The sequence below is a fragment of the Echiichthys vipera genome, assembly GCF_963691815.1.
Source record: "Echiichthys vipera genome assembly, chromosome: 7".
In the NCBI taxonomy this organism is placed as follows: Eukaryota; Metazoa; Chordata; class Actinopteri; order Perciformes; family Trachinidae; genus Echiichthys; species Echiichthys vipera.
The window spans coordinates 27,479,496-27,496,442 of record NC_139832.1 but is presented as its reverse complement, the minus strand read 5'-3'; the positions used below and the strand labels follow the sequence as shown (position 1 = coordinate 27,496,442).

The 16,947-nt window shown below is 38.9% G+C and overlaps 1 protein-coding gene across 2 annotated transcripts in view; it reads left to right on the top strand.

Annotated features, from left to right (window-relative positions):
* The window catches only part of LOC310948731 (spondin-1-like), a 116,922-nt gene extending 104,369 nt beyond the window's left edge, over window positions 1–12,553 (top strand). The window contains exons 12-16 of one of the 2 annotated variants that reach the window (XM_083915957.1): window positions 4,853–5,023; window positions 6,414–6,581; window positions 6,860–7,018; window positions 10,274–10,540; window positions 10,635–12,553. In XM_083915957.1, the coding sequence (XP_083772083.1) occupies window positions 4,853–5,023; window positions 6,414–6,581; window positions 6,860–7,018; window positions 10,274–10,540; window positions 10,635–10,798 (929 nt within the window). In that variant the 3' untranslated portion in view covers window positions 10,799–12,553. Of the gene's footprint in view, window positions 1–4,852; window positions 5,024–6,413; window positions 6,582–6,859; window positions 7,019–10,273; window positions 10,541–10,631 lie in introns of both variants that reach the window. The other variant, XM_083915956.1, reaches the window with a different exon arrangement.
* The last annotated feature ends 4,394 nt before the right edge of the window (window positions 12,554–16,947 follow it).

Here is a 16,947-nt window from a genome sequence, read left to right as displayed (position 1 = left end):
TCCGACACGTTTGTTGTTGTTTACCTGTTCTCTGCACATGGATGTTACATGAACACGCACGTGACATAAGCCATCGTGAGCAGATCAGAGCACACTTTTGTGTTTTTACCCCTTTACACAGAAACAGAAAGATTTCCACTCTGGAGGAGGGTGGTTTTACTTTTTGCATTTTAAAGTCCCAACAACGAAAGGCACATCTAAAAAAATAGTTTGTCTTTTTCACCTGCGAGCGTTGTCGTGTAAACAGGGCCTGAAGAACTTAAGGTTAGGGATGCTCGATATTTGGCTTTTCTGCCGATATCCGATATTCCGATATTGTCCAACCCTTAATTTCCGATACCGATATCACCCGATATCGATATATGCAGCCTTTTTACACCAAAATTCATCACATATCACCTATTATGGAATTAACACATTATGCCTAATTCTATTGTGATGCCCCACTGGATGCATACATAAATGCAACATGGCTTTTCAAATGTAAACACAGTCTGTACAAAATAAGTTATTGAAAAAAGTGCCATTCATTTATTTGTTTGTGTTTTTAGAGAGAATATTTTGCCTCAAACAAAATTACAGACAACATCACAACAAGGAAGATGCATAGCTTCAGTCCAGAGTAGTAATCAAACTTAGTTTTCTTTTTCCAGACTGAGTAACGACAGAGCCGTAACTTGGCAAATAATACAATCAATAAATTAGCAGTTAAGCTCAACATGCTAACCTGTATTGGATCTAACGGATACAGCACCAGAAATTAGCTTCTCGACGTGACTGTAAACAATGCTGTGCAATTCGGGTAAGCACTGGTCTGAGAAATACTTGCGCCTGGGCACGAGATAACGGGGCTCGAGGAACTCCACACGTTTGGTGAATCCGGCATCTTGAACGATAGAAAACGTTTTTTTCTCAGTGTCGGCTGTTGCTTCTTTTCATCACTTTGCTGCACAGATGTAGCGTATAACTCTGCATGATTCTTCTTGAGGTGAGTGATCAAATGTGATGTATTAAAGGAAGACGCCTTATTTCCTCCTCTCATAACGGACGCCTTGCAGTCATTGCAAAGCGCACATATACTGTTAGGAGGTGACACTTGGAAATACTTCCAAACCACGGACATCTCATGCACCGGGAGAGCTGAAGCTTGTTAGCCACGGTTAGCAACCTACGAGTCTAGCGTGTTGTTGTTGTTATACGTCATCAAGCACGCGCCTGTAAACGGCCCGTGTTGCATTCAGGTACACTCGGAAATGCTGAAGCCTACAGAACTAACATCGGTTGTAAAAAACCCGATACCGATAATTCCCGATATTACATTTTTAACTCAATATCGGCCGATAATATCGGTGGGCCGATATTATCGGACATCCCTACTTAAGGTCCCTGGTTGGATCCTGGGTTTCATGCGGTAGAGTGGTTGTGTTTAGGAGGCATATTGCTGTTGTACCATAGCAGTTAGTGTTAACATGAAGTGTTCTTTTTTCTTTGGCGTTTCCACGTCTACCTACATGTTATCACATTCATGTTGGATAAATGTTCCTCCCAATGTATAGAGGACAAAATATTACTTATTCATAGGTAGACTAATAAATCCATAAATAAATGATGCAATGAATACACATTAGATAACACTGAAAATAATATAAATGCAGAGTTAAATGAATATAAATACATGTTGTAATTAATATTTTAAAAAAAACCAATACCTGTCCTTAATGGGTGTTTTCTCACACATTCATGTTGAATGAGTATTGAATGACTATTTCAATTAATAAAATACTAAAAGAGAAATGAATAATTCAATGCATCAAATAAATAAAAACCTGATAAACAAAATTCATGTTTTTTTTTTGTATTATCCTGCTTTAGAGTGAGACTACAGTAGGACCACCAACATACTGACACAGAAGTAAATAAATCTACAAATACAGAAACAAATCTATAAATGCAGAAAAAAATAAATATAAGTAGGAGGGTAGAAATCCCAAACATTGTCCTTTACTGATGACTCAAAGCTCTTTTATTTAAAAAACACGTTTATTATTCATTGATGTAAAGGTCCTGTTTCGACTTCCATACTATTGCACCTTTGTGCTTTGTGGTCACACAGACTGGACATTAATCGTTGGATTGGTGCCGTCTCCTGTTGACAGGTGGAAGTATTCCTCAGCAAGATGTATATTGAACAAAATGTTAGTCTGCTAAGTAAATGTAACATAATAAAGCTGGGTCTGAGAAGTTTAGAAACAATGGTGACAGTGTTGTTTTACTAAACACGTTGCTAGACATTGGGAAAACCTAATATGCCAAGTACAGTAATCCAGGATTGAATTCATTTAACCGTTATTTAACGAAGAATAAACCCCTTTTGATTCAGAATCTCTTTTGCAAGTGGGTCAACATAAGGTACACACCTGAAAACAACAAAACAAACAGTTTAAACAGTTAAAACCGTTTGGCAGATCACATCATTACATTATAATCACCAGCTGCGTTCGATAAGAGGACGTGCATTCAATAGTCAAATAGTTCCTAACTTTAAAATCTTCCATGCTTGGGAGGGGATCCAATTTAAGAAGAGTGTAATTTCTGCCAGGACGAGGGTGAAAATGTTTTAAAGGAACTTTCACAGTCTGCGTACGAGTAACAGCGTACAATATCAATCTACCGAGCCTGAGAATACATCTTTTGGTGTTGACTTTAGGAGTCAAGAGAGAACATAAATAAGAGGGCAAGTCACACAGGATAGTAGCAGCTGCATTAAATTTGGAGTACAGCTCAGGTACAGATCATGTCAACATTACACAGTCACTCACGGAATTATTAAACTCAGAATTGTGGTTTGCCCTCTGATAAAACACAGCCAACTTCAATCACAGCTGCTTAAATAATCAAAACTTCTTCCTAAAGTATTTAATCATAGAATGAATATAATGAAACACTGCTGTGACCTGCAGGCTTACCAAGTGTTTAAACCTCTCCTCTCCCCACTGGAAAAACACAGCTCTACACATTCAGAATGATTACTTGTTGGCCATTGTCAGTCTGTGTGACCAGAAATATCTATACATTTATAATCAATTTATACAGGCTCCTTAAACGTTGCTGGAGCAAAGAATTCTAGGAAACCAGTATCTTTTTCATTTCACAAAGAATGTGCGTGATATCCTTGGTGACGGAACCGCTGAGGCACCGTTCCTTATCATGTAGAGTTGGGGTGTCAAACTCATTTTACTTCATGGGTCACATGCAGCCAGGTTTGATCTCAAGTGTGCCGGACAGGTACAACCACTGCAGCATCTCTTATCCAAACTCTTATCTGCCACAGAGTTTCTCTTCAGGCTCATGTTGGTAAAAAGCCCGTCTCTTGTCTTGGAACAGGATTCTGCAGCCTTCAGCATGTCTTCACAAACTTACCCTCAGAGTTCAGCTTTGATGCTGACGCTATTTTGTTAGATTTAAGTTAGCTAGCTTTCCCAACTGCATCGCTAATCTCTCAGCTACAACTAAAAACAGACTGCTGTTTCCTCAAACCTGTTCAACAAGTCATCTATCTTCTCTGCTCTCAGTTGTCCCGGTAAGTTCTTGTATTTTCTCCGATAGTGGCGCTGAATATTCTTTGAGCACTGAGAGGTGCAGTGGACACACCAATCACACTTCCTGTTTACCTCCAAGACGAGTATTAAGAGGTTAAGTCACCAAACACAATGGCGGCGCTTTGGGGGTATGACACACGCGCAGTAAAATTTGTTCTGCAATTGCCATATGTCTCAATAGGTGGGGCACTATAATAGAAAGAGAGAGAAAAAAAAGCAGCATCCGAACAGCACCTGAGCGGAAACCATCACTTTAATTCTAGCGCCATCTGCTAGAACCCTCCAACAGCGCGGAGGGTGTTTGGTGGCCTCGCCTCCATAGCCTTCTTTACCTCTGTGAAGAAACGGGATCTGGAATATTTCTTGGAAAACAGGTCACTGTGTTCACAAAGACATGTACCTCTGCATGAACAGCAGCCTACACTTAACAGTGTTGTGTCACGTATGCTGTATGTAATCACATTGGATCTATAACAGTTTAGGGTCTGCTACTCTTGTTAGTACAGTGTGACCTCCAAGGGACAAATAGGTATAGCAGTGCATTTATTAAAAAAACGTAATTAATTTCTTGTCTGCAAATTTCACACTTTGCAAAGTCATTCAGTGGACCAGATTGGACCCTCTAGCTGGCTGGTTCTGGCCTGCGAACCATATGTATGACACCCCTGATGTCGAGGAATCCTCCTGTAGTTATTGTGGCTGCAACTCGGCTACTTGCAAGTCAACAGATTTAGTTGGGAACCCTCTTCATGAAAAATAAGGACTTTTCTTTGTTATCTTCAAGCTGCTTTTCTGTAGCTGAATCTCACCTTTGACCTCTCTGGTCCTCTTTGTTTATCTTCTCTTCTCTCTCTACATATGATGCTGCCCCTCTGACAAAAGGAAAAGTGTCTAAGAACATGACCTTACCTGGCTCTAATGACATCTATTGGGAATACTGGAAAATGTAGAGTCCTGCTGAGTTGTTTTATTGCACAGTGCACGTGACGTACAACTTTTTCTGCAGAGGCAGCCAAATGTATTTGACAAAAACTTGGTTGTTAATATTTCTCACTGAAATAAATATTAAACTCTAGCAGCAGACCTACTTATGTCCTGGCAACAAGGCAACTGCACCTGCAAATGATGCTCAAGTACAAATGCTGAAGCTTTTTCTAATATTAACCTAGCAAAGAGAAATCAGAAATAAACAGTCAGGATGTTCTTCTAATAGCATCTAGCACTAACTGTTGTTTTCTTTTCCTGCTGGACAGAGCCATCAACGTGTATGATGTCAGAGTGGATCAGCTGGTCAGCCTGCAGTGTGTCCTGTGGGATGGGGATGAGGTCTAGAGAGCGATATGTCAAACAGTATCCTGAGGACGGCTCGCTCTGCCAGCTCCAAACTGAGGAGACGGAGAAGTGTGTTGTCAACGATGAATGCTGTGAGTCTTTCTAATTGTATTGTTGTGCGCGTTTGGGACTTTGTTTCCCTTGAGAATTTCAAATTAACTAATTAAACCAATTGTATCTTCCATAATGTAGCCAAATCAATGTGAGTTTGCTACTGTTTCATACATGGATCAACAAATTCTCTACCGGGTTTTACTACCATATATGAGTTGTGCTAACCTCTACAGGTGTAATAAGAACACTATCACAGCTTCACTTTATCTGGAGATTTTGGTTTGTAAGCAGTGGTCATATGTTGAAATGTAAAAACTATACAGTTGTATAATCATGAAACATATAGATGTGTGCTTATGGTGTGCTTACAGAAAATGCTAATATTGACCTAAACAACAAAATTAATATTCCCAAATGACTAGAATTCAAACGCAGCATTTTCCTGTATTCTAACTTTGAGACCTTATACTGCTTAGTGGAAAGTAAGTGAGAGCATTTACTCAAGTACCGTATTTTCCACACTATAAGGCGCACCACATTATAAGGCGCACCTTCAATGAATGGCTTATTTTGAAACTTGAGAAATTTGAAGTTTTTTAGGTTCGCCTTATAGTGCGGAAAATACGGTACTTCACTAAGGTAAGATACTAGAGGTACTCGTCAAGTATAACCATTTGATGCTTCTTTGTGCTGCCACTCCACTGCAGTTCAGAGGCAAATACTGCACGTTTTTCCACAGCTATAGTTACTTTTTTTTTAATATACAAAGCACGTGATCAACTTCTCACATAGGATACGTTGCTATATCAAACTACCCAACAGTATATGAAATAGTTAAAATTTTCTCCAGCTGTATCATTGAAATGCTGCTTTTCCTTAAGTAAAAACATTAATTTATGAATTTCCCTTGTAAGGTTATATTTTACCTTTTTTATTCATTTATTTTTATTTTTATTTTTTTATTATTTTATAGTATTTCAACAGTAAATGATTTGTGCGGTATTCATATACAATTATCTACTATTTGTGTAGCACCTCAGGGGTCACAAAGGGCTTGGCACTCAAAGGCAAAAGCAACATGTGAAATACAGACACAATGTAAGAGTAATACATTACAATACACATAAATAAAATTAAAAAGTCAAAGCAATGTTATGTAGGATTTAAAAGAAAACACATGAAACTCAGATTAAATCAGATTTCGAGGAAATATTTGTTTATTTTGTGCAGTATTATTACTATTACTATTATTTAATAGTAGTGACTGACTTGAAAATATTTATTCTCTGATAGCTAAGATTTATAATAATATAAACATTCTCTGAAATGGAGCAATTGATTTGAGTCAACATAAAAAACTAGATGTCTTTGTGTGTGGAACTGACTTATATTTATTTTGTGTTAATGGTATTTTGTCCTTCTCCACAGCACCCAGCAGCTGTGTGGTGACTGAGTGGACTGAGTGGGACCCCTGCAGCGTCACCTGCGGCCTGGGTATGAGAAGACGTGAGCGTATGGTGAAGATGCCTCCTATAGACGGATCAATGTGTAAGACTGAGGTGGCTGAAGTGGAGAAATGCATGATGCCAGAATGCCGTAAGTAATATTTTCTTTCACCTCTATGGTATTGTAGTATTACACGTTACACAAATTAGTTTGCAATTAAATTTGGGTGGTATCTTCATGGTTGAATGCACCCATTGTAAGTTGTTTTGGATAAAGGCCTCAGCCAAATTTCAATTCAGTTGTGATGAATAAGCAAACGGATGAGAAACTCAGAACCAAGCTTTATCACGTAAAGTACAGAGCTTTTTCTTTTTCTTCATGTGATAATTAGTGTGTGTTTGTATACTTGTGCTTGTGTGTGTTTGCAGATACCATCCCCTGCATGCTGTCACCCTGGTCTGACTGGAGTGAGTGCAGTGTGACGTGTGGACGGGGCATGCGAACACGTCAAAGGATGCTGAAGTCTGATCCCGCAGAGTGCAACGAGGAGCTGGAGCAGACAGAGAAGTGCATGCTGCCTGAGTGCCGTAAGTACCTGAAATAAAAAACTGCTGCTCTTCATCCCTAACAGTCATAGAGAGATAAGCCAGAGAGTAACTGTGAATGACTGTACTAACCAAAATGGGCATTTCTGGTGCATTCACCTTCAGTTTAACTTCTTTTCACAAACTGATGGTTATAACCCATCCAATCATCTGACAGCTTGTATTGCTTTGCCCTGATACTTGATACTTTTGTTTTTTATGTATTATTTTTACAATTGTTAATTTAAAGTTCTTTTACTTGATTTATCCCATTTTCAGGTGCATCATTTTGCTTTTTGTGTAGTCATTGGCATCTCTATATTTGTCTCTAATTCTTACTTTCCATTCATAGTAGAACATTATCACTTATCACTTATTTAGTTTGTACTTATTTTATTTCAATTTGCTGCTGAACTGCACGGTGCGTATTGTTGTATATTGTATATACCTACGTTGAACCACAATGTCTGTTGCACTCTGTCACATTTAGTTATTGTTTGATTTATTTTATGTTAGCTTTATTTCTATTTGATTTATGTTTGCTTATTGTTACTCGGACCCTTTACCATCTTTGTATTGAAACTGTTGCACATTAATTTTCCTCAGGATAAATAAAGCTTCTTGAATCTTGAATTGAATCTTGAACACATAGGCTTGTTGCACAAAGTAATGCTGCCTTTAACTCTGTTTGTCAACATTGTTGTTTGAATAAACTTTATTGGAATTGTCAATGGACAAAACTGACAATGGATTTTGGGCTTACTGTCCGTCAGAGTAAGCGTTAAAGTATCAAGTTCTGGCCCTGCACCCTGCCCTGGGTCGATCACTATGCGTTAATGCCCTTCAAGGTTTCGGCAATAAGGAATTAATGGAATACGGGCCCAGAACTGTCACTGAACAATTACTCTGTTTCCCTGAGGATTTGACTAATACGTGGAATAATCATTCCCGTCCCATAAGGGTTATAGCAATGGAAAAAATGTTCACTGATAAAGAAATAGGACAGACCTTTGGTAATAGGAGATATTTCTAGTCCGCACAGCTCACAGAACCCCAGCTACGAGCCATGCTATAACGTTATACTTGCAAGTTTCAAAGTCAATAAAAAGAAGACATGCTAGCTATCCAACCATGTCATTGTCCCCAAATCATTACCAAGATTTTCTCAAACAATTATATTCCATATTTACTGTCGGCTGCAGCCTGAAGTAGTGAATTGAACAGAGAACAGGATGTGAGATAATGTGATATAAAGTCCAGAGGGGCAGTGTAACTTACTTCTTGCACTTCATGTGTCACAGTCTCCATCCTGTGGTGTTCAGAGGTTAAGGCACTGGGAATACAGTCAGTGTTGGAAATTTAATTTTGTACATTTATTTAGAACGATGAACAGACCTTTTCACTGGATCTCCGTAGCAGGTTTCCTATATCACATTTTAATGCAGCAACCTGCAGCCAATTGGAATTGTGTATTCATCCACACAATGGTATAATTGTATACCCTACATACAGTATAATGTAGTTATGTAGTGTGAGTTAACACAGTGTGATTGCACATTGTCCAGAGGAACTGATAAATGATTATAATGCATTCTGGGTAAGATGACTGAATATCTCCATCAACCCTCAGTCTCACAGAAGTTTACGTGAGTTTTCAGTGAAACAGAATGACACTTGGGATCTGTGTCCACATAATGTTTTATTTCTGAACGCCAGCATCTTTTTACAAATGTTCCCAATGAGGAGAGAGCGTATGCAGCCACCTTGAGCATTCAAGGCGCTTCAATGCGCTTCTCCCAGCTTCCGAGTGCTCCACCCAAGCATGTGTTGTTACGTACGTGTTGTAAGCTTGTTGTTAGCTTTTTGTTAGCTGTGTAGCCACCAAGCTAACATAAATGCCTTTGTCACAGAAACAAAATCCACGAGCTGAGCTTTGAGGTGCTGGGCAAAAGCTATACCCAGCGCCCTGCCAAAGCCTATCTGCCCAAAAAAAATCCTTAATGATACGCTTAAAAATGCTTCACGTTGGCCATTCCATTCATTACCTATGGAGGAGGCGGTAGCGCCTAATGTAGCGGCAGCGCCCATGGTAGTGATTCAGATTTGCCTCTCTGCCGCTGCTTTGACCTTGTTGCAGCTGACTTTCAAAAGCCCAACCAATGAGATAGAAGCTTTGAGTGTGACGTTTATGTTTCCTAGGCAACCAGAGAGCGACATCAAATCGGCTAGAAAGAAGGAGGAAAAACGTATTGTTTGTGTCCAACTTTTCCGAACTATTTAAAGTTACATTAAAGTTGTATCATGTTCTGTGGAGAAAACCTAATGCTTGAAGGTAAACATCACACCAGGTTTGTGAATAGGCAGTTTGTGAGCTAACGGTTGTTTTAATACTAACGTTGATTTAGCCGTTAACTTTGTCTCTGTGCCCATCATTGCGGTGAGCCCAGCGCAAAAAGCTTATTATGTGAAGGCCCCTTTAGGAATTATTGTTATTATATTAAGGATTATTACTGAATCAGTCAAACTGAAACACAGCCTCCAGCAGTGTGGTGTCTGTATCAGCTCCCGGGAAGCCGGCAGTGGCTATAGCCGCAGGCAGACGCAGCTGCCCGGGGTACTGTCATAAGCAGGAGCTGGGGTATGCTTCCCCGTTGAATATGATAACGCTGCTTAACACGACACAGCAAAGGTTGGCTCTGACGGGAGCAGCGGGCCACTGCAGGTCCCGTTGATGAGACGACCGGCCACTTCCTGGGAACCAAGCAGCCAACTGCTCAAGGCAGAATTCAGTTGGACTGACTCTGACTTTTAACCTTACTTTGAATCAGAAACTAACCAGTGTAGCACAAAAGCATGGTGAATCATAGATTATTGCATTAATATATCCTAGCCTGCCACTCTTGTCACAGCTTTCCTTGCTCAACCAAATTCACCCGATCTGCTATCTAGAATCGATTTATTTTCCTCAGGTTCCCAGAGGTTAACACAGAATATCATACATTGAATTTTGCAGCTGAATTTGGCCTATTGAATTTGAGCAAGTTGAAAAAATATTTGTTGAATTTTATACATGGAATTTTGTATTTGAATTTGGTATATTGAATATTTCAACGTTAAAAATTTTTGGATTCTGAATTTGTGAACATTGAAATTAAAGGTTAAAAAAATATTTGCCTATAATTCTGACATTGAATTGTCTGCCTCTCCTTTACTGATTCTTTTTCTGACATTTCTTCTTGTTCTTGTTCTTCCTTCCAGCCGTCGACTGCATGGTCTCTGAGTGGTCCGAGTGGTCAGAGTGTAACAAGTCCTGTGGTAAAGGACACACAATTCGAACCCGCATGGTCAAACTGGAGCCACAATTCGGGGGCATCGCTTGTCCCGAGACCATCCAGAGGAAGAAATGCAAGATTCGAAAGTGCCGGAACAAAACGAAGGAGGAGAGAGGAGGTGCAGGTGCAGGAGGAGGAAAAAGAAGGAGACGGGGTAAACAGGGAAGAGATGCAGCGGTTGAGGCGCAGCCAGGTTGGTGGGACTAATCTGTCATATTGTCATTATTATTAAAGCTGTTACATGAGACCAGAATTGAGATCCTGTGGTCTACTGTTTGTCCCAGCAGGTTGCAGGATGCAGCCGTGGACCAGCTGGACAGACTGCACCAAACCATGTGGAGGGGGGATCCAGGAACGTTTCATGATGGTGAAGAAAAGAGCTAAAGGCACTCTGATGGCCAGCTGTAAGGATCGGAAGGAAATCCGTGCCTGTAACGTTCATCCCTGCTAGGGGGCACTACTGAGTTACAAAGGGAGGGAGGGGAGCAGCAGGTAAAATACATGCATTGTGAAAATCTGGGTTTATTTGATGAAGCTGACGATGGGGAACATTTTGTGTACAGGCGGGTGGGGTGAGGGTGAGATGATAGGCTAGTTTAACACTCTGGAAACAGGAAATGAGTTTTGGTAAATAGAGGGGAATGGAGGAGGAATGGAGAAGATGAAAATGTGCTGTTTAGTGAAGCCATTGTAGGTATTTAGTTTACAGGACTGACATTTACTTTAGACCACAATGGAAGTATTAGAGCGTAATGTCTGTGTCCTGCAAGAAAAAATAAAAAACAACAACAGTAGCTTTGCCATTTGGTTTTATTCAGTAGTTTTTTTTTCTCTGGGGTTTGAAATAGGGTTGGGATTAGGATCCCGCTATTTCCCTGGATTTCTCCTATTTTCAGAGTAACATACACACAGAAACCTGGGATTTTTGGCATGTGTCTGCTGACACAAAAATGCTCTCTCCAAACATCATTAATTCAGTTCAACGTAATTAGATGTGCAGGGCAGAGGCTCCCAGAGTGTAGTGGTGTGTTTACGTACACATACATATATCTATCTATTTGCAGGGAGATCTACCATATGCCCATATGACAAGTACAACTTAATAAGAAGCAAATACAAGGCATAATCTCGAAACAGAACAAAAACAGTGGCAATGATGATATTGACAACAGTTAGGAGCTATAGGGAGCCGATCTCTCTGTGGGCCACAGCACCTCAAAGGGTGGGGGATAAGTAATTAGATCCTTTATTCAAGTAAAGAGGCAATAATGCAATATAAAAATACTCCATTACACATAAACGAAAAAATAACATCAGAACATTTTAATGAAAATCCCTGGAAGGTAAGCAGTAGTCCTTTTATAATCATGGACTAACTTTCAAAACTAGTGCCACTAAACTGTCACTTTATCCGAGAAAAGCATAAACAGGCTAAACTGAAACTGATTTTTTTTTTTTTGCAAGACATAGAAATTCTCATACAGAAAGTCTCTGAGGACTTATGGATGTACTGTATATCTACTATCTAACCCACACTTATAATTTACATTACCATGTAAGTACTAAAAACCACTTTCCCTAATAACAGAAACATTTAAATGGAGATGTTTTATACCGTTAAACTAGTCTTTATATACTGTACTGCTGTTTATCTGTTGTTTCAGCTGATGTAGCATTAAACCTGCGATAGCTCTCACTCTGTCAGAAGGTCCTATTTTAGCATGTGCATAGATAATTATGTTTGGTTTGACATTATGCTTTCTCTGCTGTAGATGTTTCAAAACAGATAGCTGAGTGACTGACGACACCAAGTGTCAAGTCTTACACATGTGCAGAGTTCTGGCTGTAAAGAGGTTGTATGGGAAACCTTACAGAGGTTTCTACAGTATTAAAAACTGTAGCATAGCTCAACATACAGTATGACTCAGTATACAGTACAGACTGTTACTGGGGCCTTGGTTACAACACACTTTATTATCATGTATTGTTTTTATTGCACTTTTCATTGTGTTGCCACGATGAGAGTGATCTGTAAAATCTTCTTTATTAATTATCAGATTGTTTTTTTGTGTGTTAATCAGAATGTCATCACCAAAGTCCCACTTTCTTTCGATGTTTTCTTGAGGTTTTTTTGCCATTTTAGTTTACAGGCCTCTTTCTTTATTTCTTTGCCTCTGTGTCACGTGGCTATTTTCTAATAAATCACCTTTACAATAAAAAAAAATGCAAATGTGAAAATCATGACTTCATTTGACTCTTTTTGATCAACAGTTTGGGTTACATCCAGAGCTCAAAAAACCTACTTACCATTGTTTTATCACATTTATACATCAGAGCTTTTTTTGCTAGGAAGAGTTGCTAGGAAACGTGACTTTGGACGACTAATGACATGTTTTAGAAGATGCAGACACAGATTTGTTTGGTGAAAAAAAGGGAGAAACGTTTTTAATCGTGCATAAATATGTTATGCATTTCGGTCGGCCACCCTGAAGAATGAGGGTCTAGGTGATCATGGATTCAAATGCAGATGCATGTGGAAAAACTACTGTCCAGTAGCATTTATTTATTACTTTTTGAGGGAAAAAGATATTACTGCATGACCATTTGAATCTGTAGCCTCCACAGCTTTTTCAGATCTCGTAATGTGCTTCCCATTTCAGTCCACTAGATGGAGATAGAAGATTACAAAAAGCATAGATACTGGGAGCAGCAGAAATATAACTCATACATTGGGTCTTTGTCGTTTAAGCTGATATTTTTTTTCATTTTTTCCTGTTTTGTTTCTGGTTTTTTTTTTGTTTCTTTAGTGATCACTTCACTTTTTCTACCAGTTTGCAGACATGAACATGGACACACATTTAACTGCATTACAAGATGGTTTATTATGCACAAAATGTTTGAGGATGTTTAAAGCTGAAAGATATGCAAGTGAAATGATGGCCAAAATCCAAGCATCAAAGATGGAAATAACCTGACTTTTAGTCCTTAGCGTAGGATCAAGCTCCAAAAACACTCATGTCCCATAATGCAATTCAATAGCTTACATGTCAGACCCTCCTTGCTTAGCCAAGTCTATGTACCCCCCCTGTTTGTAACGCAGGCTTTGGCCTAATCACTTGCACACTTGTGGACTTTGTGGACACGTTCCCAGTAACTCTGTGATTGAGTGTCTGTCCAAATCCACAGTTCATCCAGTCCACAGGTGGCCTCCAGAAGACTTTCCCCAGACTTCACTGAAATAATTACCTACAATATATTGCAATATGGATGCGACGCTGTAGATTTTCTAATTGCCAATTAAAAAGATTTAAACAAACTTATCATGAATGTGTGACACAAGCAATGTATTAAAACATTACTTAAATCATGTAGGTCAGAAATAATTGTAATACAAATCGTGGTTAAGACATATGTAAAAGAACCGGCTGTGAAGATAATCGAAATTAGTTTAATCATTGCAGCTCATCCTATAAAAGCTCCGTTGCAATGACAAATATATAGCCTATATAACTGAAAAACAAGAATAAAGTTCTGGAGTGAACATTTCTACAAAGTGAAACAGACTTAAGGCGTCCATCAGCGGTCTGGGGCGTTTCTATGTGATGGCCTTGGGTGGCCTGGCCTTCGCCGCACTTGAAATCTGATTGGCCACCTCATTCAGAGACCCGTGGGGTCGTCTTTAAAAGGCTATAACATGGTCTAGCTTAAAGTTAGATTGCATATATTGGTATCATTAGAAACAAAATGATCTAAGGAATCCATCGGCACCAACCACTTTATAGAGGCATTGCCATTTTCAAAGGGATCCCTTGACCTCTGACTTCAAGGTATCTGAATGAAAATGGGTTCCATGATTTACACATGATTCTTCCTTTTACAGACATGCCCACTTAATCCAGACAGTTTTGGGCGAAACAACATCCAGTTTTTCTCCTTCAGTAAAAAAAATTGTATTCATGTGTGATGATGTTAGCCCCCAAAGTAGCCATTTTATTGTAGTGGGGCTATTTTTTACCTTGAGCTCACTGTATAAACTGAGCTGTTGTGACCTCTAGAATAATCACAGCCTCATGAAACTTTACAACCACAAGCCAGAGACCTAGGGCATTCAACAAACATTTTCACTATAGATTTACAACTGAGCTCACTAAAGCCTCTGAAAGACAAATAGTTGGTGGGCCCACTAGCGGCCAGTTGGAACTTTAAGAGTTTAGTGTTATGGAAATGTGTGTGTGCACATGCACAAACTACATGCCACCCCTGCATATGTCAGTCCCCCACTTGGGCCACCCAAGTCAAAAAAGTCTGGACACGCCCTTGTCAGCAGCTTTGCATTGTCTTGCCCTCACATATTTGACATGATGACAATGAAGACGTAGATCAGGGGTGGGGCTCCCTGCTCCTGGAGGGCCACTTTCCTGCATGTTTTAGGTTTCTCCCTGCTCTAACACACCTTATTCTAATGCTCTGCCCGTTATCAAGCAGCTGAAGCTTGTCAGGGGTGTAATAATCATTGAACTGATGAGCTTAATTATCATCTGATGTAGAAGTTTAAACTTTAACTGGGGGAAAAGTAACAATTACATTCACTCTTGTTATTCTAACAAAATTATTTTTGTGTACTACTGAAACCCTGTGAGAATGGAACAGAAGAGAGATTGAATGTCTTTAAAGTAACAGTCCTCAAATGTGGGATATCTTTCCATCCCTGAATGCAAGAGTTCTATTTTCTTCTCTTAATATGTAAATAGAATGAACTTGTTGAACCTGAAAACTTTGGCAGCCTGTTTAAGTGATCTGTGCAATACAATGAGACATTAAGTGTTATGAAGTCAGCCCATATATTATGGGTAAAGGATGCTCATGAATAATTCATGCTAGATGAAGTACGATAGCTTTTTATCTGCTAATAATCAATATTGAATGATGTTTTGCAGCAGTTGGGTTGTTGGCACGGTGTTTCAGTGGGAGAAAAGTGAGAGCAACAATAGAGACGCTTTCATATCAAACTAAGATAACTGAGGGAAACTGAAAGGTTTTTATGAGGATGTGTGTCCTGAAGCAGTGTACACTTCAGATATTCATTTCACATTTATAACCCCAGAGACTTATGTTGCTTGACCCAGAAGCACTTTTATTTCAGAGATACTAAGTACAAAACATATTACAATATTATAGGAACATTTTTAGACAGCTAGAATATCTAATGTAAGTCCTCTGCGCAGGAGTACTTTCAGGAAGTGTGTTTTATGAAATTGCACAGTCCCCTTTTAACTTAACTAATAAAAAACAATAATAATAATAATATTTGGAACATCTGTGGTTTAAGTGCTTACAGTGACCATTGTTTGCACCAGTGTTTTATTTATTTATTTTTATTTAAAGAACCTTCTGCAATTAAGCATTTAAACGAAGCATTTAAAGTGGCTCTAAAAGTGTCATGTGAAACCGAGAAATGTAAAGTTATTTCAGCTGGTTTAGCAAATCAAGTCACACTAGCTTTGGAGGTGCTGAGTATTTGTTTACCTTTGGAACTTTGAACTAATTGCTTAATTTTGGGTAAGAATTCCTAGTAAGACACTATTTACAAATGCTTTATAGTTTTGTAAAATACACATGTGATTATTAATGGTTGATAAATAATTCATCAGTGCTTTAATAGAGCATCCACCACCCACACCCTCTTCATTATTTGATTTAAGCGCTCTTACACTTACGATTTCCTTCTTTGCTCCAGACATAATTTCTACAATAAATATGTGGAACACATACTAATAAATCAATTAACAGTGCATTACTTTTTGTATGTACCAAGAGGGAATGTTTTAACCTGTTCAGCTGCTCATGTTAGATTTTAAATGTTATTTGTTATATTTGTTCTTTTATTAGTGAAACACTGTTATATTTGCAGCAATGTTGATAAACTTGCTGTTCCCGATAAATGAATTAATAAAGAAAGAATAAAGGACAGCAAGTTTATTACTTGTCAGCTTACAAAATCAACATTAACACCTGTTAATAAAGGTTCATGTGTTCCTCAGTCTACAAGCCCATTTGCAGCATAAAAGCATAAACGATTCTTTCACTGAAATATTCCATCCAGGTCGGCTGCTCAGAGACTAATCACACACTAATTTGAATCTGGTTGATCTTCTCTTTTTACCCATTATGCGCCTGTTAAGCTAAATCAGTGAACAGTAAAAGTGGGGTCCAATGGGGTAGCACACACATGCAAAAAAAATCACACATGCAACCATAAACATCTCCTGCTTTTTTTCAAATTTCCACCTCCAATTGTTTCCCTGAGATGTCTGCCCTGCTCTGTCCTCAGGACTACTATGACATCCTGAAGGAATACAGCTTCCACTTTATCCAAGAGAAAACATGTTTTTTAAAAGAGTAGTGGATCTGCAGAACTTCTGCACAACCCCGTCATACTTTACCCCACATATTTTTAATAATGAAACTTTGCTACTGTAGACTTGGTGTGGCTCTAAAAAGGATGCATGGATTCACAGTTGGACTGGATTTCTAAAGTGCTACTTTTTCGTGGCAAATGAAACTATCGAACGAGAACAACTAAATGTGCAGATTTTTCAA